At 37.9% G+C, this 19590-nt stretch overlaps 1 protein-coding gene across 1 annotated transcript; it reads left to right on the top strand.

The window, feature by feature from the left end:
- Positions 1 to 1376: 1376 nt before the first annotated feature.
- On the top strand, positions 1377 to 18091 carry LOC142608468 (nuclear pore complex protein NUP214). The gene is made up of 15 exons (XM_075780247.1): positions 1377 to 1930; positions 2439 to 2607; positions 3639 to 3779; positions 4966 to 5090; positions 5947 to 6059; positions 7499 to 7638; positions 8236 to 8401; positions 8572 to 9634; positions 9923 to 10075; positions 12783 to 12840; positions 13891 to 14024; positions 14110 to 14234; positions 14480 to 14825; positions 15420 to 15612; positions 15722 to 18091. The coding sequence occupies exons 1-15, from the start codon at positions 1508 to 1510 to the stop codon at positions 17815 to 17817; spliced, it is 5445 nt and encodes a 1814-aa protein (XP_075636362.1). The 5' UTR covers positions 1377 to 1507; the 3' UTR covers positions 17818 to 18091.
- Positions 18092 to 19590: the final 1499 nt, after the last annotated feature.

The raw sequence follows: 19590 nt of genomic DNA, 5'->3' as shown, positions 1-19590 counted from the left end.
GTGCAACGCCCTACTCATGGTATCGTTGCCTAAGCCCCTAGAACGAAGCTTCTTGCGCCTGCGGGTTGGCTGGTCGTCCTCCTCACCGGAGGATGCTGCGCTGGTGGGGGAACATGACCTTGAACTGTAGCCAAGTCCCCTATCGTTCTCTGAGGAAGAACTAGACGAGGACGGGGAAACCCTACGTTTAGCACGGCGTAACTTCCTCTTCAAACGATTGATTTCCTTCTGCATGGATTTAGAACCCTCATCGTGGGTGGTGCTACCCCCTCCATGAGTATGGCTAGCCCCTGGGTATTCTGTATGGACGCTTCCCTCACGGTCCCTACGATGTTCAAGACGTTCGAAATGATCTTCCGGTTGTGATCCTTGTGACTCTGCATGGTGAGAGCCTAAGCCTGACATAATATCCCTACCTCTTCTAGACTAGGTTCCCACAGACGGCGCCAATTGTAAGTGCACAATTGCACCTGGCCCCAAGAACAGTTATGGGCTCAGGCCCAATGAGCCTTAAACAATATGGATTTGTAGAGTGTGGGCTTGAAACCCAGGTTAGAAGTATGTGAGGATTAAATGACAAGCCAAAGACTAGTAATACTTGGAAACAACAAGGAATGTTATGAATCAACCTCCTCGGACGTAAGCCAAGTGCTGTTCTTAAATTATCTCTTTCTTTCTGTTTCTGTTTCTTTTTTTCTTACAAAAGAGTCCGTCCCTGTTTTTGTTTCAGGTTCCCCCTTAAATACTTCTCCTTTTAATACTTTATACACGTGTTGCCCAAACTCCTCCCTTATCCTAGATATTTCTTTTCTTAGTGCCTTTGAACAGTAACTAGAAGTTTCCCTTCTACTGTTCAAGTGTCACTTCCCCATTAATGCGGCCAGGGTGGTTGGTGCAGGGTCTTTAATGTGGAGGTAGCAGCCTTTATCTTTGATATTTCTCCAACATCGGTGCTTATAGGACATTCAAGAGTTCACTCCCTCTAACCATTGGTCTTGACCATGTCATTCCCTAACCTTTACCATGAAGTCTCGGGTTCTCCGGTGTCAGTCCGAGGGGAAAAATATCCTCGGCCGGATCCTCGGCGTATGGGCCGACCCGTAGTACTAACAAGTCCTAAACCCAAGAGCAGGTCGGCCTTTCTTAGCAAGACCCAACGGCCCATATTCCCATCAAGGTCTTTTTACCCCCCACAACATGCACCTTGAAATATCAAAAAGAAATACTGATTACTTTTTTCACAATATTTTTATTTTTGAGAATTTTAATCTATAGCGTTGATCCCTAATTATAACTCTCTAATATTTTTCATAATTTACTAAGCTTGCATTTTCCATAATGATGGCGTAATAATAATGCAGCGAGTTTAGTAATTCGTAGCAATGACGCTAAGTGGAGCGAGTTTTAGGTCACTCCTCACTCACTCTTCCCGCCCAAAACCCTCTCTCTCGCTCTCTCTCCTTTCTCTGCTAGCTTAGCTTAGCTTAGCTAGGGTTCTTCAACTGCAATGGTCTCCATCGATGAGATCAATTCCAAAATGATAGAATTAGAAGACGCAATTGAAGGCGAATGCGTCAACAACACCGACTTCTACTTCGATCAAATCGGCGAACCCCTCCCAATCAAACCCTCCGACTCCGACTCCGACCCCATTTTCGATCTCCAAGCCCTTCCATCTCAGCCACTCGCCGTCTCCGAACTCCACCGCCTCATCTTCGTCGCGCACCCCGATGGATTCTGCGTCGCCAGAACCAAGGACGCTATCGATTCCGCCAAAACCTCCCCCTCTTCTTCCATTCAGGAATTGAGCATCGTTGATGTTCCGATTGGCAAGGTTCACATCTTGGCTCTCTCCACCGATAATTCAACCCTCGCTGCCTCTGTTGCTTCTCATATCCACTTCTTCTCCGTCTCTTCGCTTCTCAATCAGGTAATTCGCTTCAAATCCCTTAACACTTACATCCCTAAATTACAGCTTATTGTTTCCGATAATGCACTGGTGAGAAAATAACATTTGTAGAAGTAGTAAAAAAGAACCATGTCAATTAAGAAAGTAGTAAAACTTCATTGAATTTGATTCTCCTTGTTTTTTTTTGAAGTTTGAGTTGCATGAGTCAATGTAGCCATGTGTTTGAATTCAATTGGGAACCTAAGGTACTATCTTCACCTAAGGAGGAACTGTACCTAAGTTTTGCCCAATAGAACGGGCGCGCTCACTAGTAGGATCAATAGCTGACCGCAAAATTTTGGAACCAGGGCTTGGTTTATGTTGTATGTTTTAGAATGCCTCTTGGGGTTCCATCTAAATGCATTTGTTTACTTCAATTTGTATTTAAGATTGTTATTCTTAGTGCCGTTTGCTATGGTATTCATCTCGTCATCAACTGAACTGAAAATGGTATTTTTGTCAATTTTCATTTCCACTGCCCATTGTGCAGGAAGCAACACCATCTTTCTCTTGCTCTGTTGATGAAACGAGCTTTGTAAAAGACTTCAGATGGAGAAAAAAGTCAGAAAACTCTTATGTTGTTCTTTCGAATTCTGGGAAGTTATATCAAGGAGCCGTGGATGGGCTGTTTAAAGAAGTAATGGATGATGTTGATGCTGGTATGTGATATTTAATTGACTTTAATTCTCCTATATGGTTCACGTACAGTTTTCAGTAATTACTCTATCAGACAAACACTTGCATCTTTGTCTCTCTAACGAACATGCTACATTATTATCATGGGAATGCTATAATGTTGCTACGGCTTTCATTATTTTATTGTAATCTGCAAGAACAAAAGTTTTGTTTTTTGTTTTTGTTTTTTTTTAATTATTATTGTTAATTTGTTATGAATAGTTTTTTCCCCCTAAAGGTTGAATCCAAAAGCCAATGATGGTTTATATGGTTTTCATAACAACATTATTGAAAGTAATGTGCAAAACTCTTCCATGGTCAAGTAGACTGCCGGGCTCACCTGTGTAGTAGCAGTAAGTCGAAATATAATTTGAAGTATTATCTATTGATTTGTGATATTTCTTATTGGAGTGTGTTTGCTCCTTTTAAGTGTTAGAGCAAGATTTATTGGAAGAGTGCTCTTTGTTTTTACCAATGATAACGAATAGGCATTTAGTAGTGTTGCTTTTCTAAGGGGTATCCCAAAGAGAGCCCTTATTTTGTATGTAAAATGGTCCTCATAGACATCTTATGTATTGCTAATCTTAGAAAATTTTGGAATATATCTGGAACCAATCAATGATTTCCTGGGAAATGTAATTTCAATGCTGGACATGAGTGATAGCTATCATCCTAGGGCCTCGGCATTTTAAGAGACCTGACCTCTGTATTTCATTGCATTTTCTACATAAGTCAATATGACACTTTTCCCACAGCACACTGGGAATCACCTATCCCAATACCTTTTGAACTTTAAGGAAACCTCTGGATACATCAGTTACCAAATGAACAAGTAACAAATCGTTGTCCAATCTTTACATTAAAGCTATGCTCCATATTAAAACTGAAAAATTCTCATCTTTTGGAGCATTCATTTATAGCTCCAGCATTCCCTCCCCCCCCCCCCCCCCCGCGCCTGCCCAAAAAAAAAGGTTGTATAGTTTCCATTGCTAATTAAGTTTTTGCTTTATCATAGTTGAATGGAGTGCAAAAGGAAAGTTTGTTGCTGTGGCAAGGAAAAATGTCCTTAGCATCATGTCCTCAAGATTCAAGGAGCGGTTCAGTATGTCACTATCATTTAATTCATTGATTGGTGATTCTGACTGTAGTGCAAAAGGTTTGTTCCTTCTTTTTAGCTGAAACTCCCGTTCATAGATTGTTTCCTTAGGTTCTGAATGCAATTGCTTCTGCGCCCCCCCCCCCTCCCCCCTCTTTCTTATTCAGTTATTATTTCTGTATTTTTTTTTTGTTCAGTTTATACAGTGACAAGAATGTCCTTGTAGTTTATGCCTTGTCAGAATTCCTTGCATATACATATGTCTTATTCTTTTAATTTTATAGCATGTAGACTTTGATGGTTGGCATTTGTCAAAGGTGGCAAAACAAGTGGACTAATTCTTAGGAAATTGATTACAAAACGTGGAGAATAAGATGTCCATTACCTGAATTTCACTGTCAATACATTTTGTCCTACAGATTGCTGATTGATTTTTTTTTTCTCCATTTTTAGTCAAACTCTGCATGCAAACTTGATTTTTCTTGCTTTTCTTTTTCAAAATAAATGTAGCTTAGAAATTCCCATTGATTCTTGTGTGCTTGTGGAATTGGATAAACCCTTAAATCTTTAGAGCTGAGTTCACATGTAAGTGGATGGAAAAATGGTTCTGCCTAGTGGTGAGGGTGTTCCTAAACAAAGCTAAGTGATGAATGAGGGTTTGGAGCTAGTATGAGTTTATACTAGAGATTTATCAAAAACTCAGAATTAGTATGTAGTTGCCTTGATTATTTGTCAGGTTAGTTGTTGTTTAAAGGTTTTGTTTGTTGTGTAACTTCAGTTGTTGATGAACATAACATGCTCAATTTTTCTATCGAAGCCATGACCTCACTCTCCTCCCCATTCTTTATGGTGGGAAGAGTTTCCACTTTCTATTTAATCTCATTGGCTGATGCTTAATTTTGATGTCTCTTGTTAAAATATGGCCATTCTTCACATATGGGTGAATGGAACAGTGTTTCTGCCTTAATGTTGAGGGTGTTCCTAAACAAAGCTAAGTGATGGATAAGGGTTTGGAGCTGGTATGAGTTTATACCAGAGATTTATCAAAAACTCGGAATTAATGTGTAGTTGCCTTGATTATTCCTCAGATTAATTGAAGCTTATTGTCTGATGCTTAATTTTAAACTCTCTTGTTAAAATATGACCGTTCTTCTTCTTCCTTTTTATCTTGTTTGATGTTTTTCTTTATTTTTTTTTAACATTATTAAGCAGTGAAACTAATATATATCTTGAATAATTGCACCAGTGGATTCTATCAGGTGGATTCGTCCAGATTGCATTATTCTAGGATGCTTTCGACTTACTCCAGATGGCCAAGAGGAAAATTACATTGTCCAAGTTATCAGAAACAAAGAAGGCAAAATTACTGATGTTAGTAACTAATTTCTGGATACTGACCAAAAATTTTATTTTAAGATTTGTTTTGTTTTTTTTGTTTTTATTTAATTTAATATGAGATGAGTTAGCAATGTGTATTTCCTTTCTGCTGCTTAAGCTTTTGTTCATTACAATTGGGTTGCTGTTAGGGCCAATATAGTGGCAAAATTCATTGTTTGCGAAAGTAGAGATACACTCAAATATGTTTGTTTTTCAAATTGGATTAGATAATTTCCATTAAAAAAAAGTTGGTTTAGATAATAATGAAAATCATTCTTGGGTTGAAATTTATCTACACTCATGTTGTGGTGGAGGCAGTACCTAGCTCTATAAGTTCAGCGTGGTATACCTTTCTTACGGATGTCAAGGTTAGGGCTGCAAAACACCCCCCCCCCCACTACCCTTTTCTCCACGGCAAGAGGGTGTTGGGGTGGTGGTAATTAAGATCATTGAGTTTAATTCCATTTGTAGTAGTTCAAGTTTATTCTTTTGATTTATATTTACATTGCCGTGTCCCACAGATGTCTTCTCTAGCAAAATGTGGAGTTAAGGATTTTGATGTTGTGATCAACTTTTTCACCTATTCATGATTTATAATGGGCCAATCAGGTTTTCAACCCCCCAAAGACTTTTTTATAATACAAGTAACAGAATTAGGGCACTAACAGGGCAACCTTGTTGGCATGCCACTATTGAGAAAATTCTCATCCGCTAAAATGTTCTGCAAATTGTGGGGTCCCCAACTCGTCATGGTGCTACATGATAATAGCAGTTTTGCAAATGTATTGTTATATCTTAGAAAGTATCTGCTGTTGTTTTGAACATTGATTTTGTGAAATCTTTCTTGTAGGCTTCTTTTGAGCCAGTTGTACTATCCTTCGATTATTTGTTTGAAGGTTTATATGATGACATTTTACCCTTTGGAACTGGACCGCACTTATTCTTGAGCTATTTAGAACAATGGTATGTGTTGTTAATTTCATATCTGAAGTTTTTTTTTTTTTTTAACTATTTGACATTTAGAATTAGGGGGAAAAAGTACTTTCCCCCCTCTATGTTTGGGGTAGTTCACAATTCCCCCCTTTATCTTTGAAACCAACCAATTTCCCCCTCTAGGTTTGGAAAATGAGCAAATACCCCCAATCCGTTACATTTTCAGTTAAATTCAGTTAAATCCAATGGAATCTTATCAAGAAGTTATTAGTCGTACACCACAAGGAAGAGAAAGGTTGAAGATTGCATTGTTATTTTCCTGGATTGCATATTTAATCATTGTGATTCTGTTGGATTTAACTGAAAAAAGTAATGGACTGGGGTATTTGCTCATTTCCCAAACATAGAGGGGGAAATTGGTTGATTTCAAAGATAAATGGAGGAATTGTGAACTGCCCCAAACATAAAGGGAGCAAAATGCTTTTTCTTCCAGAATTAATTTATTCAGATTTTTTTCCTGATGCTGTTAACTTTGACTTAATATATCGATTATTGAAGCATGCCTAAATTTTCACCAATTCATTTTATGGACTTTATCCTGCATCAATCAAATAATTTGGAGTTGGTCTTGCCCATGAGTTGTAGAGAATGCACAACTATCAATCCCCCCCCCCCCCCCACCCCCACCTTCTTCCCCTCAAAACAAAAAGGAAAAAAAAAAACCATGAGGAACATTTGTTTTTTGTTAACCAAAGATTTCATTGATCATTGTCATTTTGGAGCTTAGCTGTGTTGTACATCTACTACACATCCTGAGTGCTTGATGCATTGTCCATTTTGTTCAATAAAACTTATTATTTACTGTTTATCAAAATTCTTCTTCCTTATCAAGAAAATAGTTTACACATGGAATAGGAGATTTTCTTCCAGAGGTTAAAAGAGGAGAAAATTAGACTCAAGCCAAACATGCCAAAAGCTAAAAATTAAAAACTGCCCTCAATATAACTTTAACAAGAATGTAATTCAAATTTTTTGCAAATAACATTCTGTTCATGGAGAGAGTTTGTTGAAAACTGGAATTTTTGGTTTGATTTTCTTGATTAGTTACAGAACTCACGAATATCACTTTTTGGGTAACTGCTTTTCACTGAGCCCTGGTTGTTTAAGCTTGGTTTCATAGGGGTCTGTATACAAGTAATCATTATGATTGGACATTTACTTTATTTTGTTTAGGCTGAGCCTTTTGATTCATATTTTTTCTGAGTACCTTTTTACATCTCAGTTTATCAAAATTGACCATGTTCTTAAATTTCCTTTCCTTTCCTTTACATTCTTTATTCACAATTTCATACGCTAAATATATTTTTATTACTTTCTAATGAGTATTCATTTGTATCAATTGTAATATTATCATATTATTCTATCTCGGAATGGTGATGGCTAACTTTTACATTTGTATGTTAGAACAGTGAGCTCGCAATTACTGCTAACAGGAAGAATGCAGAGACGCATATTGTGTTTCTTGGTTGGTCACTAGGTGACGAGCTCAATGAAGTTGCAGTTATTGATATTGAACGAGAAAAATGGAAACCGAAGATTGGGCTTCAAGGTGTATTTTAGACTAAGAGCAAATGGATAAAGTGATTCTTTCATTTTACATAATTCTTTTTTCCAATTAGGAACTATTAATCTGTCATATTTAGTTGTATATCCATTACATAAAAATTCACTTTCTACTAGGAAATTTGAGTTGCCTTTCTAATTCTTTAGGAACCCTCAAAATCTTCTATTTATCCTCTAAAATGCTAGATTACTTGAAGATCCTACATACACATTCGGTTGCTGCTACTTTAAAGTCCATTGTTTTTCTGAGCTAATGTGTCTACTCCATGGCCCTCATCATAGTATTTAAACGACTGATTATTGCATCTATGATTAGGATTTTTGTACTGATATTTACTAGCATAAATGGCTTGCAAACCCAGTTTCTTCAAGTGCCTTGCTACTTCTCCGTCTTTCTTCTCTCTCTTATACTCGCACACAAACAATCATGCACAATTACACACACATGCACAGATGTGTGTGTGTGTATTCATGGGTGTTTTGTGTCTTGTTGGCTATTCATTGGATTGACTTTATTTATGCTTGTTTCAGGACTGTGTTATCATTATTTAATTTAAGTTTGTTTATACGGACATTGTTTCAGATAATGGTAATGATAATTTGATCCTGGGGCTTTGTGTCGACAAAGTTTCACTCTATGAGAAATTCAAAATCCAACTTGGAGTGGACGAATGTATAGAGCTCTCACCATATTGCATTCTTCTATGCCTTACGCTGGAAGGGAAGCTTGTCATGTTCCATGTGGCCAGGTAGTTCTCTGTGATGTGATGTCTTTCACATCTCCCTTTGTGTTAATTATCATGAGGCTCATTTGATATCATACAAGTTGGTCTCTAAGTACCTTTAAGTGGCATTGTTTCTACAGTTTCTGTGCTATGTTTGTCTATATTCCGCATTAAATTAAGTTTTTTTTTTGTAGTACTAGAGAAACTGCAGTTCCACCTGAGGTTATTTCTGCCCCTTCTGAGGAGGAAGATGAGGTAGTGGATACTCATGCAGCAGTACCTGTACAATGTGATCTATCCAAATCTTCACTTGGATTGGACAAACCAGAATCAGAGCTTGTGTCTTTGGGTTTTCGGTTCCAGGAGGGGAACAAAAAGGAACTTAACATGAAAGGAGTTGGTGATATTTTAAAGATAACTGATCCAAAGCCTTCTGATTCAGTTTCTCCGGTTGTTGCCAGTCCAGTATCCTTTAAAGACAGTATATTGAAGACCTCGAAAGTTGAATCCCAGCTAAGTTCATTGTCCTTTGAAGCTGATAGACTACAAACTGTCCCTGTTACAAAGCTTTCCCAAGAAACAGATGGTCAACCAATACAGCCTTCCAGCCAGCAAAGCACAAAATTAGACCAATCATCTAATAAAGCTTCTTTTAACGTGTTTAGTGACTTAAGCAAGACCGGAACTCAAAAAATTGGATCTAACCCTGCTTTTGGAGTAAATAGTCCAGCTGATATCCCTGGGCAATCAGATCATAAGAAATTATCAAATAGTGTTGGGACAAGCGAGCAATTTCTAGGAAATATTAGATCAACTAGCTTACAGAGTGCTTCATCTCAGTCGCTGTCAAGTGGAAATTCCATCTTTCCAAAAGACAGTAATGCAAGATCCTCACTTTTTCCTTCAGGTTCTATTCAAGGCAACCGAACTGAAAACTCTGGCCTTTCTTATGGTGCTTCAAATCTTTCTGGAGGCCTAGCTGTTAAACCTTTACATTTAAAGGATTCCACCAGTACATCAACTTCAGTAAATTCTTCTGGTAGACCAGTTCAGATTGGGGGACAGAGAACTTCAGTAGGGGCAGGGAATATTGAATCATCACCTTCTGTTCATAGCTTACAAACGTCTTCACAGGAAAAGTTTGCATTGGGAAAGTATGGCAACCATAACGTTCATCCTTCCAAGGAAAATTACAGGACTCAGCCCCCGTCAGCCATGCTGAATTCTGAACTGAACTCATCAAAACAATTTGGAAATGTAATGTACATGTCTTATTTCTTTCAAATTTGACTAGAATTTGAGTAAGAGTTGAGAGTTAGCATTTGAGGGTAGCATTTTTTAAGACTAACACAAATGCTGTCCCAGCTATGACTGAGTTAAAGGTTGATTATGCTATGCTAATATGTTCACAAGTATGATAGGACGTCTATGCTAACTTTTTAAAAAGTTTTGAGATAATGGTCTTATTCTCAAGTCTAATTTACTTTTCTATCACCCTTTGGAAGACCCAATTCCTCTTAGTGTTCCTTTGTCTCTTCACTCCAGATAAACGAGCTGACCAAAGAGCTTGATACACTTTTGGAATCTATAGAAGCCGAGGGTGGTTTCAGGGATGCCTGCACCATCAATCAGAAAAGTTCAGTTGAAGCATTGGAGGAAGGCATGAGGACCCTTTGTGAGAAATGCGGAATATGGAAGGTAATGTTTCATATTTGACTCAATTTTGGTAGAGCGTAAAATGTTTTTTCATTTAAAATCTAATAAATACAAAAGACATATCTTTTCTATTTTTAATTTATATTTGCAAACTAAACAGAAAAGTATAGAAATATGTCAATTGGATATATATAAGGGCATAAAGGTAAAAACACACATTTTCCCTTTCCCTTCTATTTGCAAAACAAACAAAGGAAATATACCTTTTCTTTTTTTCTTTCCATTCCTCCCTATATCCAAACTCACCCAAGGGAAAATATTTTTCTTTCCTTTTCCTTATCCTTTCCCTTCTCTTTCTGTAGGTGCAACCAAACACATTTTTAAAGAAGAATATAATGGGAGAGGAAAAATTCTCCAGTCTTGTTGTTTCGATTAGACCTTAAGGGAGACTAGCTTTTGCAAGATAAAGTGAGATGGCAGTGGCCTAATAAAAGTCAGCCCAATCCTAAGAACAAATATGGGGGAATGATTTAAGGAAAAAACCTCAAAGGAACTTAACCCCCCTATTTTCAAAAAAAAAAAAAAATCCTAGTATAAAAAAAAATAGGAACTTTAAGCAGAGCTAAGTCTGACAACAATAAAGGTCCCTTTGGATCTAGCCAATCTTGGAGATTGTGGAAATCATTAGACAAGGGACTAGATGAAGTAAAAAGTACTTGTATGTGTTAAAAATTTTGCTGAACATTGAAGAAGATGGCTTTAAATGGAACTTGGTAATGCCAAATGCTCTTAATCAGACTGTTGATGAGAGAGGGTGGAACTTAGAAAACACAGATGTGTGTGTGTAAGAGTCAATCAATGTGGATTTGTATGACTCTAATTTCTATTATATCCCCCCTTTTAAGTTAATAAAGCAGCTCTAGAAGCTTGTCCATGTTAACCGTCTCTCAGTCTTTCATATGTTATCTGAACCTGGGAAACAAGATGGTTTCCAGCACGATTTTGGTTATGAGAAACTAGACTCTGTCTTTTGCTGTATTAGATTCAGTAGATAGCCAATGTTTTTTAGAGTTTTCTAAATACTCTCTCCAACATTGCACTTGCCAACCTCAAAATGGATGAGTTTTAGAAGAAAAACCTAAATTGAGTTATTGAATCTTACTTATCATGAGGATTTATTTTTAAAGAATAAGGCCTTAGAAAGGGAAGCAGAAGGTTGTTTCTAAATACAGAACCTGAAGTTGCAGAAGCAGAAGCTTTTAGATGGGCTGTTGTGATATCTAGGCAGTTACAACTGAACAAAGTGTGTTTTGCAGGGGTTTCTAATCCGTGTGTTGAAGCTATTAATTTCAAAGGTGGAGTTGCTAGTTGGCAATCTTCAGCTGTTATTTTGGACGCTGTTATTTTGGACACTGTTAGTTTGTCAATTGAATTTGATTTTTGTTGTTTTAACTGGGTTCCCCCCCCCCCCCCCCCCTCCCCAAGCTGCTAACCAAGCCCCTCATGTGTTTAGGTGAGTGGGCCATGCAAAATTCTTTTGTTGGGCAGCTCTGGGATTTCTCTGAATCCCTTTGTTGTGTAGGTTTTTTCCTCTGATGCTGGAGGAGGCCTTCCTGTTTGGAAATAAAAAATTTATTCATACAAAAAAAACCCTCCTCAACATGAATGCACACCTGCTATGACATCAACTGAATTTACATAGTTGTCAAGGATAGCCTTCCTTCTTAAAGTGGATGGGCATTAATGGAAATGTCAATGCCTTTTCTCTAATCACTATTTTTCAAGGGAACTCTTGGATGGTTACCCTTGTTACCATTTACAAGAGAAATGCACATATTTCACTTTGCTAAAAGATTCCTCAACACGTTTAATTTTAACTTGTATTAAACCCCAGTGAAATGGAAAATAATAAAGTGAAGCTGGTGAGGGAGTTTGATAAGAGTAGCATCTTTCTGTAAAGGTGCTTCTCCAAAGACCTAGCCACACACCCAAAAAAAAAAAAAAACCCTACACATTTTTTTAACATACAACCCAAAGGTCAGTCAGAAACTAACAAGTAAAAATAATTTTATTAGGTAAAGAATCTCCTAGAACTGGTATGTAAAGGCATTCTTCATTGCTATTCATGTACTCTGCAAAAGATTGCAAGTATAGTTCCTTCCTAAACCCATGGCAGTAGTCTTAAGCTATATAACTAGCTGGAAATATCTCAAAATATGTCTCATACTACAACTGGAATGAGGACACTTTACAAATGATCAAGTTGTCAGTTGTGGTGGTAAATTATTGGTTTTTCTCAAAATGGGTATGAATTTACATGAGTTGGTGAATTGGTAATCATTGAAGCAAACTTCTTTGCTGACTTCTGGTAGTTGGATCAGGGCTTTGCTGACTTATAAAAAAAAAAGTTGGATTAGGGCTTTGCTGAATAGAATAATTTTCCTTTTCATTTGTTTTGCTCTTGATGGTATTGTTTCACATAAACTGTTCTTCCAGTTGTCTGAGTGTACGTATCACTGTGAACATTTTCCTTGTGTTTGTAATACATTGTTCGTAGAGTTGTTCATATTTGGTGGATTATTAACTATATAATTTTGTTCGTGTGTAACTTACAGTAAAAAATATTTATATCCAACTTGTTTGAATTTTAGGTAATTTTCCTTTTGGTATTACATATATGCTCTCTATTGCTGTAATTCTGAAATTCCATCACTGATATTTGAATTTTGGTTTTCTCTGGACTTTGTAGAGCATAATGGATGAACGACTTGGTGAGATCGAGAATCTTCTTGATAAAACTGTACAAGGTATTGTTCTATTGGAAAAGGTATCATTGGAATTAACAGTATTTTATTTATTTTTTATTGATTTCAGAACCTGAAGAGAGATATATTAGATATTGTTATAACATCAACTAGAGGGGTCCTGGCAATAAGCTCTAGCTCAAATGGCATCTCTTCCTCTTGTAAAGTAATGTGGAGGGTGAGATCATGAATTCAAGATCCATTGGGAGATCGTAATTATCAATTAAAAAAGAAAAAAGAAAAAGAGGGGTCCTAGCATGGTCAAATCTAAGGTTCTCACTATCTCCTAACAGTACAAGTGCATTTAATGCGGTTGTATTACAGTGCTGTAGTATTTTCTCTAGCGCTCAGATAAATTGTGTGGAAGCTTGTGTTAGAGTTGAAATTATGGTTCTTGAAAATTGTGATATGGAATAATGATGGTAGTGTGTTAAAATGGAATTACTTGGAAAGGAGTATGTCAAAAACATTGTCAAGATGTGAAAAAAGTTAAGGAATGTGTCATAAAGTTTAAAATTTTCAACACACTGTCAAGGAAGTGGTTTCTCTGAAAACCTTGAATGAGGTTTCCCATAGTATCAGAGTTGAGAAGGCCTGAAGTGGACTTTGCTCTGGGGAGAAGAGATTAAGGTGGACAATTAGCTATACCTATTAAGTTCTTGGTAATTGATCGGTCTGCACCAGTTTGCTTGAAATTCCTTATGGCTTCCACGTTGATGTCTAATGAGTTCCAGATACATTAGGCCCTTTACAATTATTACTCTATAATCATTTTTACAGTTTCTTTTAAGAACTAAGTTAATTCTATGTTATATTTTGTTATCTTTAGATAAACTTCATTTCCTCCCATGAGGTTTTATGAGGTGATAGAGACCTACCTCTATTTCAAAATGAATGTCCTGTTTTACTTTTAATTTGTGTCGCACTTTCCCTTCCATTAAGTACCAATGATGTAATTTGAAGACAACATCATCACATAAAATCTCAATACCTAAATTTCTCTTGTTTGTTACAAATTAATTTAACTTACTGATAATTGTCTGACTGACTCAGTTTTGGCAAGGAAAATATACATGGAAGGCATTGTTAAGCAAGCTTCTGATAGCCGATATTGGGACCTCTGGAATCGCCAGAAGTTGAGTTCTGAACATGAGATGAAGCGTCGTCATATATTACAAATGAGTCAGGTAACCTATCAGTTATTTTACACTAGACATATACGTTTACCGCCTGAGTTTTCAATAAAATTTTGTATTTTTCTCCCTGTCCCAGGATTTGACCAATCAATTAATTGAATTGGAAAGGCATTTCAACAACCTTGAACTCAATAAATTTAGTGAAAATGGTGGATCTCATGTAGGTTGGAGAGCTCAACAGAGTAAATTTAGGCCTTCAAGGTATGATAAATGCATTTTGTTGTCTTTTGTTTAGGAAATACAATTGAATTCATCCTCTTCAATGTATATTTCAAATTTTACTTCCAACTAAAGAATGGTCAAGTTATCTTCACAATCGATCAATATATTGTGTACTTTGAGGATGCCAATAGCAGGGTAAATTCACAAGGCTACTTAGTTTTAGCTCTCTGAACCTAAGTGGATTAATTTCTAATTTTTGCCTAAGCGACACATTCTTGTTGCAGACAGACTCAGTCCTTGCATAGTTTACACAGCACAATGAGTTCACAATTAGCAGCTGCTGAGCAACTTTCTGAATGTCTGTCAAAACAAATGGCAGTTCTAAATATAAGTACACCTGCAAAACAACAGAATGTAAAAAAGGAGTTGTTTGAAACAATAGGGATCCCCTATGATGCCTCATTCAGCTCTCCAGATGCAACAAAAGTTAGTGATACCCCTTCAACTAAGAAACTCTTGCATTCTTCTGGTTCTACTGCTGCTAAAGATGAGTCTCGGAGAAAACAATTGAGTGCTATGAAGAGCTCTGAACCAGAAACAGTGAGGAGGAGGAGAGACTCATTAGATCGGGTAATATTTCCTGACTGTTTCTATATTTTGTATTCCAAAAAATTAAATAAGCCACTTTAAGCATTAAATGTTGTACTCTTTACCAATTGATGCTCAGTTTTAGAGCTCAACTTGATCTGGCTGACGTTAGTTAGACTTTGAAGGCCAAATCTTTACCAAATTTGCGAAAAGAATCTGCTGGGTTGTTATTGATGTGATTGACTTGCATATTGTTTTGTCACTAGTTATATATAGAGTTTGTTTAGATTATTCTGCTTGTATTTGGTGATATCGTGCAAAGAAGAATAATAGAAACACCTCTATTCAGGTGAAAAGCTTTAAAAATTTTAACAATGTTATACTTCTTGTATCGTTTTCTATCTATCAAGGTAGATGTATTTACATGCATGCACGTAGGGATATGTAGACTGAAGGTGAGAATCTCTTGAATAGATAACTCAATCCTCTCATTTCTCTTAATTTTCCAAACTTGGGTAAAGTTCAAGTTAATTTTAGCAAGTTTTCCAAGCAGTTATGTGTAAGAAAATCTTTGCTTCTCACCAATTAGTGCTGAACAATCAAACTGACAAGTTTTTTCCGATAACTTGCATGCAGAGTTGGGCTAAGTTTGAACCTTCAAAAACAACTGTTAAACGGATTCTTTTGCAAGAACACCAAAAGGCAAGCATGAATGGGTCATCCCTTCTAGTAAATAAGCAGCATTTTAACCCTCACATGCTTAATGTGTCAGCAGCTGAGCGCCCACTGGTTCGCATAACCCCTTCAACCTATTCATCTCAAGACAAAGGTGAGCCAAACTAAGTGAAAACCACAATGTTTTTTTGACTTACAGTTAGAAGCTTAATAAGAAACAGTGGCTGATCGTCGCTTTTCCATTTGAGTTGTGTATTCTGCAGGCATTCAGGATACATCTACAAAACAAGCCTCTAAGAACCCAATTCAATTCACACGGGCGAATGAGCTTCCAGCACCATCACAATCTGTGGGGCTAAAGTTTCCTACATTGCAAACAGACAATGTTTCAGCATTGTCATTTCTGTCAGCGTCTGAATTTTCACCTGTAATAGGAAAAGATTGCCCAAGGGAAACTTGCGATATCACCATAGGACATTCCTTCAGTGAAATAACTTACAATCCTGGTTCAGTTCCGTTAAATGAGGCCAAGTCTATGGCGCAGTCTGAAACTAACCAACATCAAAAGCCATCGATATCCACAATGTTCCCCACACAAACAGTGTCATTGCTGAAGAAATCCAGTGAAATGTTTAATTCAAGTAGTAAAGAAACTACGCTTACTTCCACAATTGGAACTATTAAGGATAAGGCTTCAAATACAAAAAGTTCACTTTTTGAATCTGGAGAAAATTATGACTCTCCATTCTCTTCCACATTTGGTGTTTCTGCAGTGTCCACCCTGAGTGGAAAATTTCAATTTCCCGCGGGCAAAAGTGAGCCTGGTGAAAATGTACTAGTTTCTTCTACATCTTTGGTACTTTCAGCTCCATCAGCTCCATCATCTCCAATGATCAAGTCAATGACAGCTCCTCAATCCTCATCAGCTACCCCAACCTTTTTATCTTCAATGCCCCTGAGCAGACCTTTCACCACTTCTAATGCAAGTGCAGATGCTAACCTAACAGTGCCAACATCCTCATCATCAGCTTCCCCTTCTTTAATTACCTCTTCCTTGCAGGCTCCTAAAACATTGGTGCCCTTATCTACTCCAATATCCGAGTCTCCTAAAACAGCGCTTCAACCTCCTATGGCCAAATCTAGTTTGAAAACAGATAAGGATGCTAGCAAACAAGTATCATCTCTGCAGTCTGAGCCTCCCAAAGGTGAAATTGAATCGAAGCTTGAACCTTCAGTAACAACTGACCCTACAATTGAAATTTCAACCAGTCAGACATCTGGAAGCCAGCCCAGTTTCGGTAACATGGCAAACCCTGCACCTAATGTGACATTGAATGCTCAACCAGCACAGCCATCTACTGCACGTGTTCTATTCCCAACACCACTCCCAACTTCTGGAAGCACAACTGTAGAAAAGAATGAAAGTTTGGATGTTGCAGAAACAGAAGAGGATGAGATGGAGGAGGAGGCTCCTGAGACAAGTAACACAGCAGAACTTAGTTTGGGAAACCTTGGTGCATTTGGTATTGGCTCAACCCCTACTGCAACTGCTCCAAAATCAAATCCATTTGGTGGTCCATTTGGTAATGCAGCATCAAGTCCGATGAGCTCAGCATTTGACATGACGGTTCCTAGTGGACAGCTGTTTCGTCCTGCATCTTTTAGCTTCCAGTCTCCCCAGTCTTCACAACCATCTCAACCAACAAATTCGAGTGCATTCTCTGGTGGTTTCAGTACTGGAACAACAGCTCAAGCTCCAACTCAAACTGGGTTTGGCCAGCCAGCACAGATTGGATCAGGACAGCAAGCACTGGGATCCGTTCTTGGGTCTTTTGGACAATCAAGACAGATTGGTACCGGTCTACCAGGTACAGGTTTTGGATCTCCCAGTGGTTTTGGTGGTGGTGGCTTCACTGGCACTAGTTCCCCTGGTGGGTTTTCAAGTGCTGCTACTGGTGGTGGCTTTGCTGGTATATCATCTACCGGTGGTGGGTTTGCTAGTGTGGCTTCAGGGGTTGCTGGATTTGCAAGTGTAGCTTCAGCTGGTGGGTCTGGGGGATTTTCTGGTGGTGGGTTTGCTGGTGCTCCCTCAGCTGGTGGTGGATTTGCCGGTGCTCCGGCAGCTGGTGGCGGATTTGCTGGTGCTCCCACAGCTGGTGGCGGATTTGCCGGTGCTCCTGTAGCTGGTGGTGGATTTGCTGGTGCTCCCGCGGCTGGTGGTGGATTCACCGGTGCTCCCTCAGCTGGTGGTGGATTTGGGGCTTTCAACAGCCAACAAGGAAGTGGTTTTTCTGCTTTCAGTGGAAGCGCAGGAGGAACTGGAAAACCTATCGAGCTCTTCACACAGATTAGAAAATAGTTTTATTGGGTTATGGCTAAAAACTCATAGGAAGCTTAATTTGATCACAAAAGTCTCATTCCAATGAAGGCAGTTACTTGACAACCACCTAAAATTGGTAAATGATAGATTCATTGGGTCGTTGGCTCATCTTATCATGATATGTGTCATAAGATTCCGAGTCATGTACATTGATATAAACTTCCAATAGGTTAAAGTTTTTTTTTTTTTTTTTTATTATTTCTAAACACAAGTGTAGTAGCAAGTAGCAAGACAAACTAATTTAGCTGCTCCGAAGTGTGACTGGTGGTTGTTCCCCTTTTTCCCTTGCATGACAGACTGACAGTACCTGTAACAAAGGAGACCATGCAAAGTCTGGTGATGAGCCATGTTGTTTGGTAGGATCAATATCTTAATGATGAGCGACCAAAACATGCATAGTTGAAACGTGAGCCCGTCTGAATGGGAACAGATCAGTCATTCATTCATCAAAGTTGTCTATTATATATATATATATATATATATATATATATATATATATATAAAATTGTTTCGCCATTGTAAGTTTGTAACAGTTATCTAGCTGATATATAACGTAATTAAGGTGCTCATCAAATGGCAAAGGCTTGTGGGCCCGCTGGCCCTAATTTGAGTTCGCTAAATGCAGCTCATATGCGCCCCAAAAGAATGAAGCATGAACCTACGTTTGCACCGAGTCGGGAGTTTCGAGAGTGTCTGTTAATATGGGGTGGGTTTCGTGGGGGAGCCCTGCAGGTGCTAAACTTCAAACCCAGGACAAAAGCCTTTTTAAGGCAGGGGAAAATGGGCTTTTGCTATGATTTTGTAAAAAATCTAGCACAATGTCTCTGTTTTGAAACTATTAAATAACGTGTCCTTGTTTTTAAAATTCGATTTTAACAAAATCGAATTCGGTATAAAACTCAATATCTTCAAAATCAAGTTATATGTAAATTTTTAAGTGAAACACAACTTTAACAAAGTCGAGTTTTACTTAAATTTTCTTTTTAAATTAAGTGGTAAAATATGCATAAAATTCGACATTGCTAATGTTAAGTTCTACCTGTTACTTGATTTTTTTTAAATCGAGTTTCAAAACAGGGACACGGTGCTTGATAGTCTCAAAACAGGGACATTGTGCTAGATTTTTTACAAAATAAGGGCAAAAGTCCATTTTCCCCTTTAAAGCAGCTTCTCTACAAAATTCAGTCCAAAAATATTTCCTAAACTATCCCAAGCGTTAAGCAGTTGACAATGTACATGTGACTAACAAAATTGAGAAGCTGCAAAAGGGATTTTTTTGTGGGGTGGTTCTAAGACTCATTTGTTGGGATGGGATAAGGTCTGTATGTTTATTGCCAATGGCGGTTTAGGAATTAGGAAACTAATGACTTTCAATAAAACCCAACTAGGAAAGTGGCTTTGGTGTTTTGGGGTCAAGGAGACTCGGTTTTGGAGGAGGGTGGTAGTTTTCAAATATGGGGAAGAATGGGGGGGGGGGGGGGGGTGTGGACCTCCAATCTGGGAATGGGTGTTCATGGGTGTGGTTTGTGGAAAAGTATCTGGATGGGTTGGGAAGTTTTTAGCAAAAACACTCAGTTTAAGGTTGGGGTGGGGAATACAATGAAATTTTGGACATATCAGTGGTGTAGGGATCTTCCTCTTCATTTGGCTTTTCCGATCTTGTACAATATTGCTACTAACAGAGCAGCTTCTGTAGACTCATCTTTATTATGCCAATGAGCGAGGGATAGGAGAACTTGAGATGTTCGTTTT

Source organism: Castanea sativa, chromosome 8 (genome assembly GCF_040712315.1).
Source record: "Castanea sativa cultivar Marrone di Chiusa Pesio chromosome 8, ASM4071231v1".
Lineage (NCBI taxonomy): Eukaryota > Viridiplantae > Streptophyta > Magnoliopsida > Fagales > Fagaceae > Castanea > Castanea sativa.
Note: the sequence above shows the minus strand (reverse complement) of the source record. Positions and strands in the feature narration are given on the sequence as shown.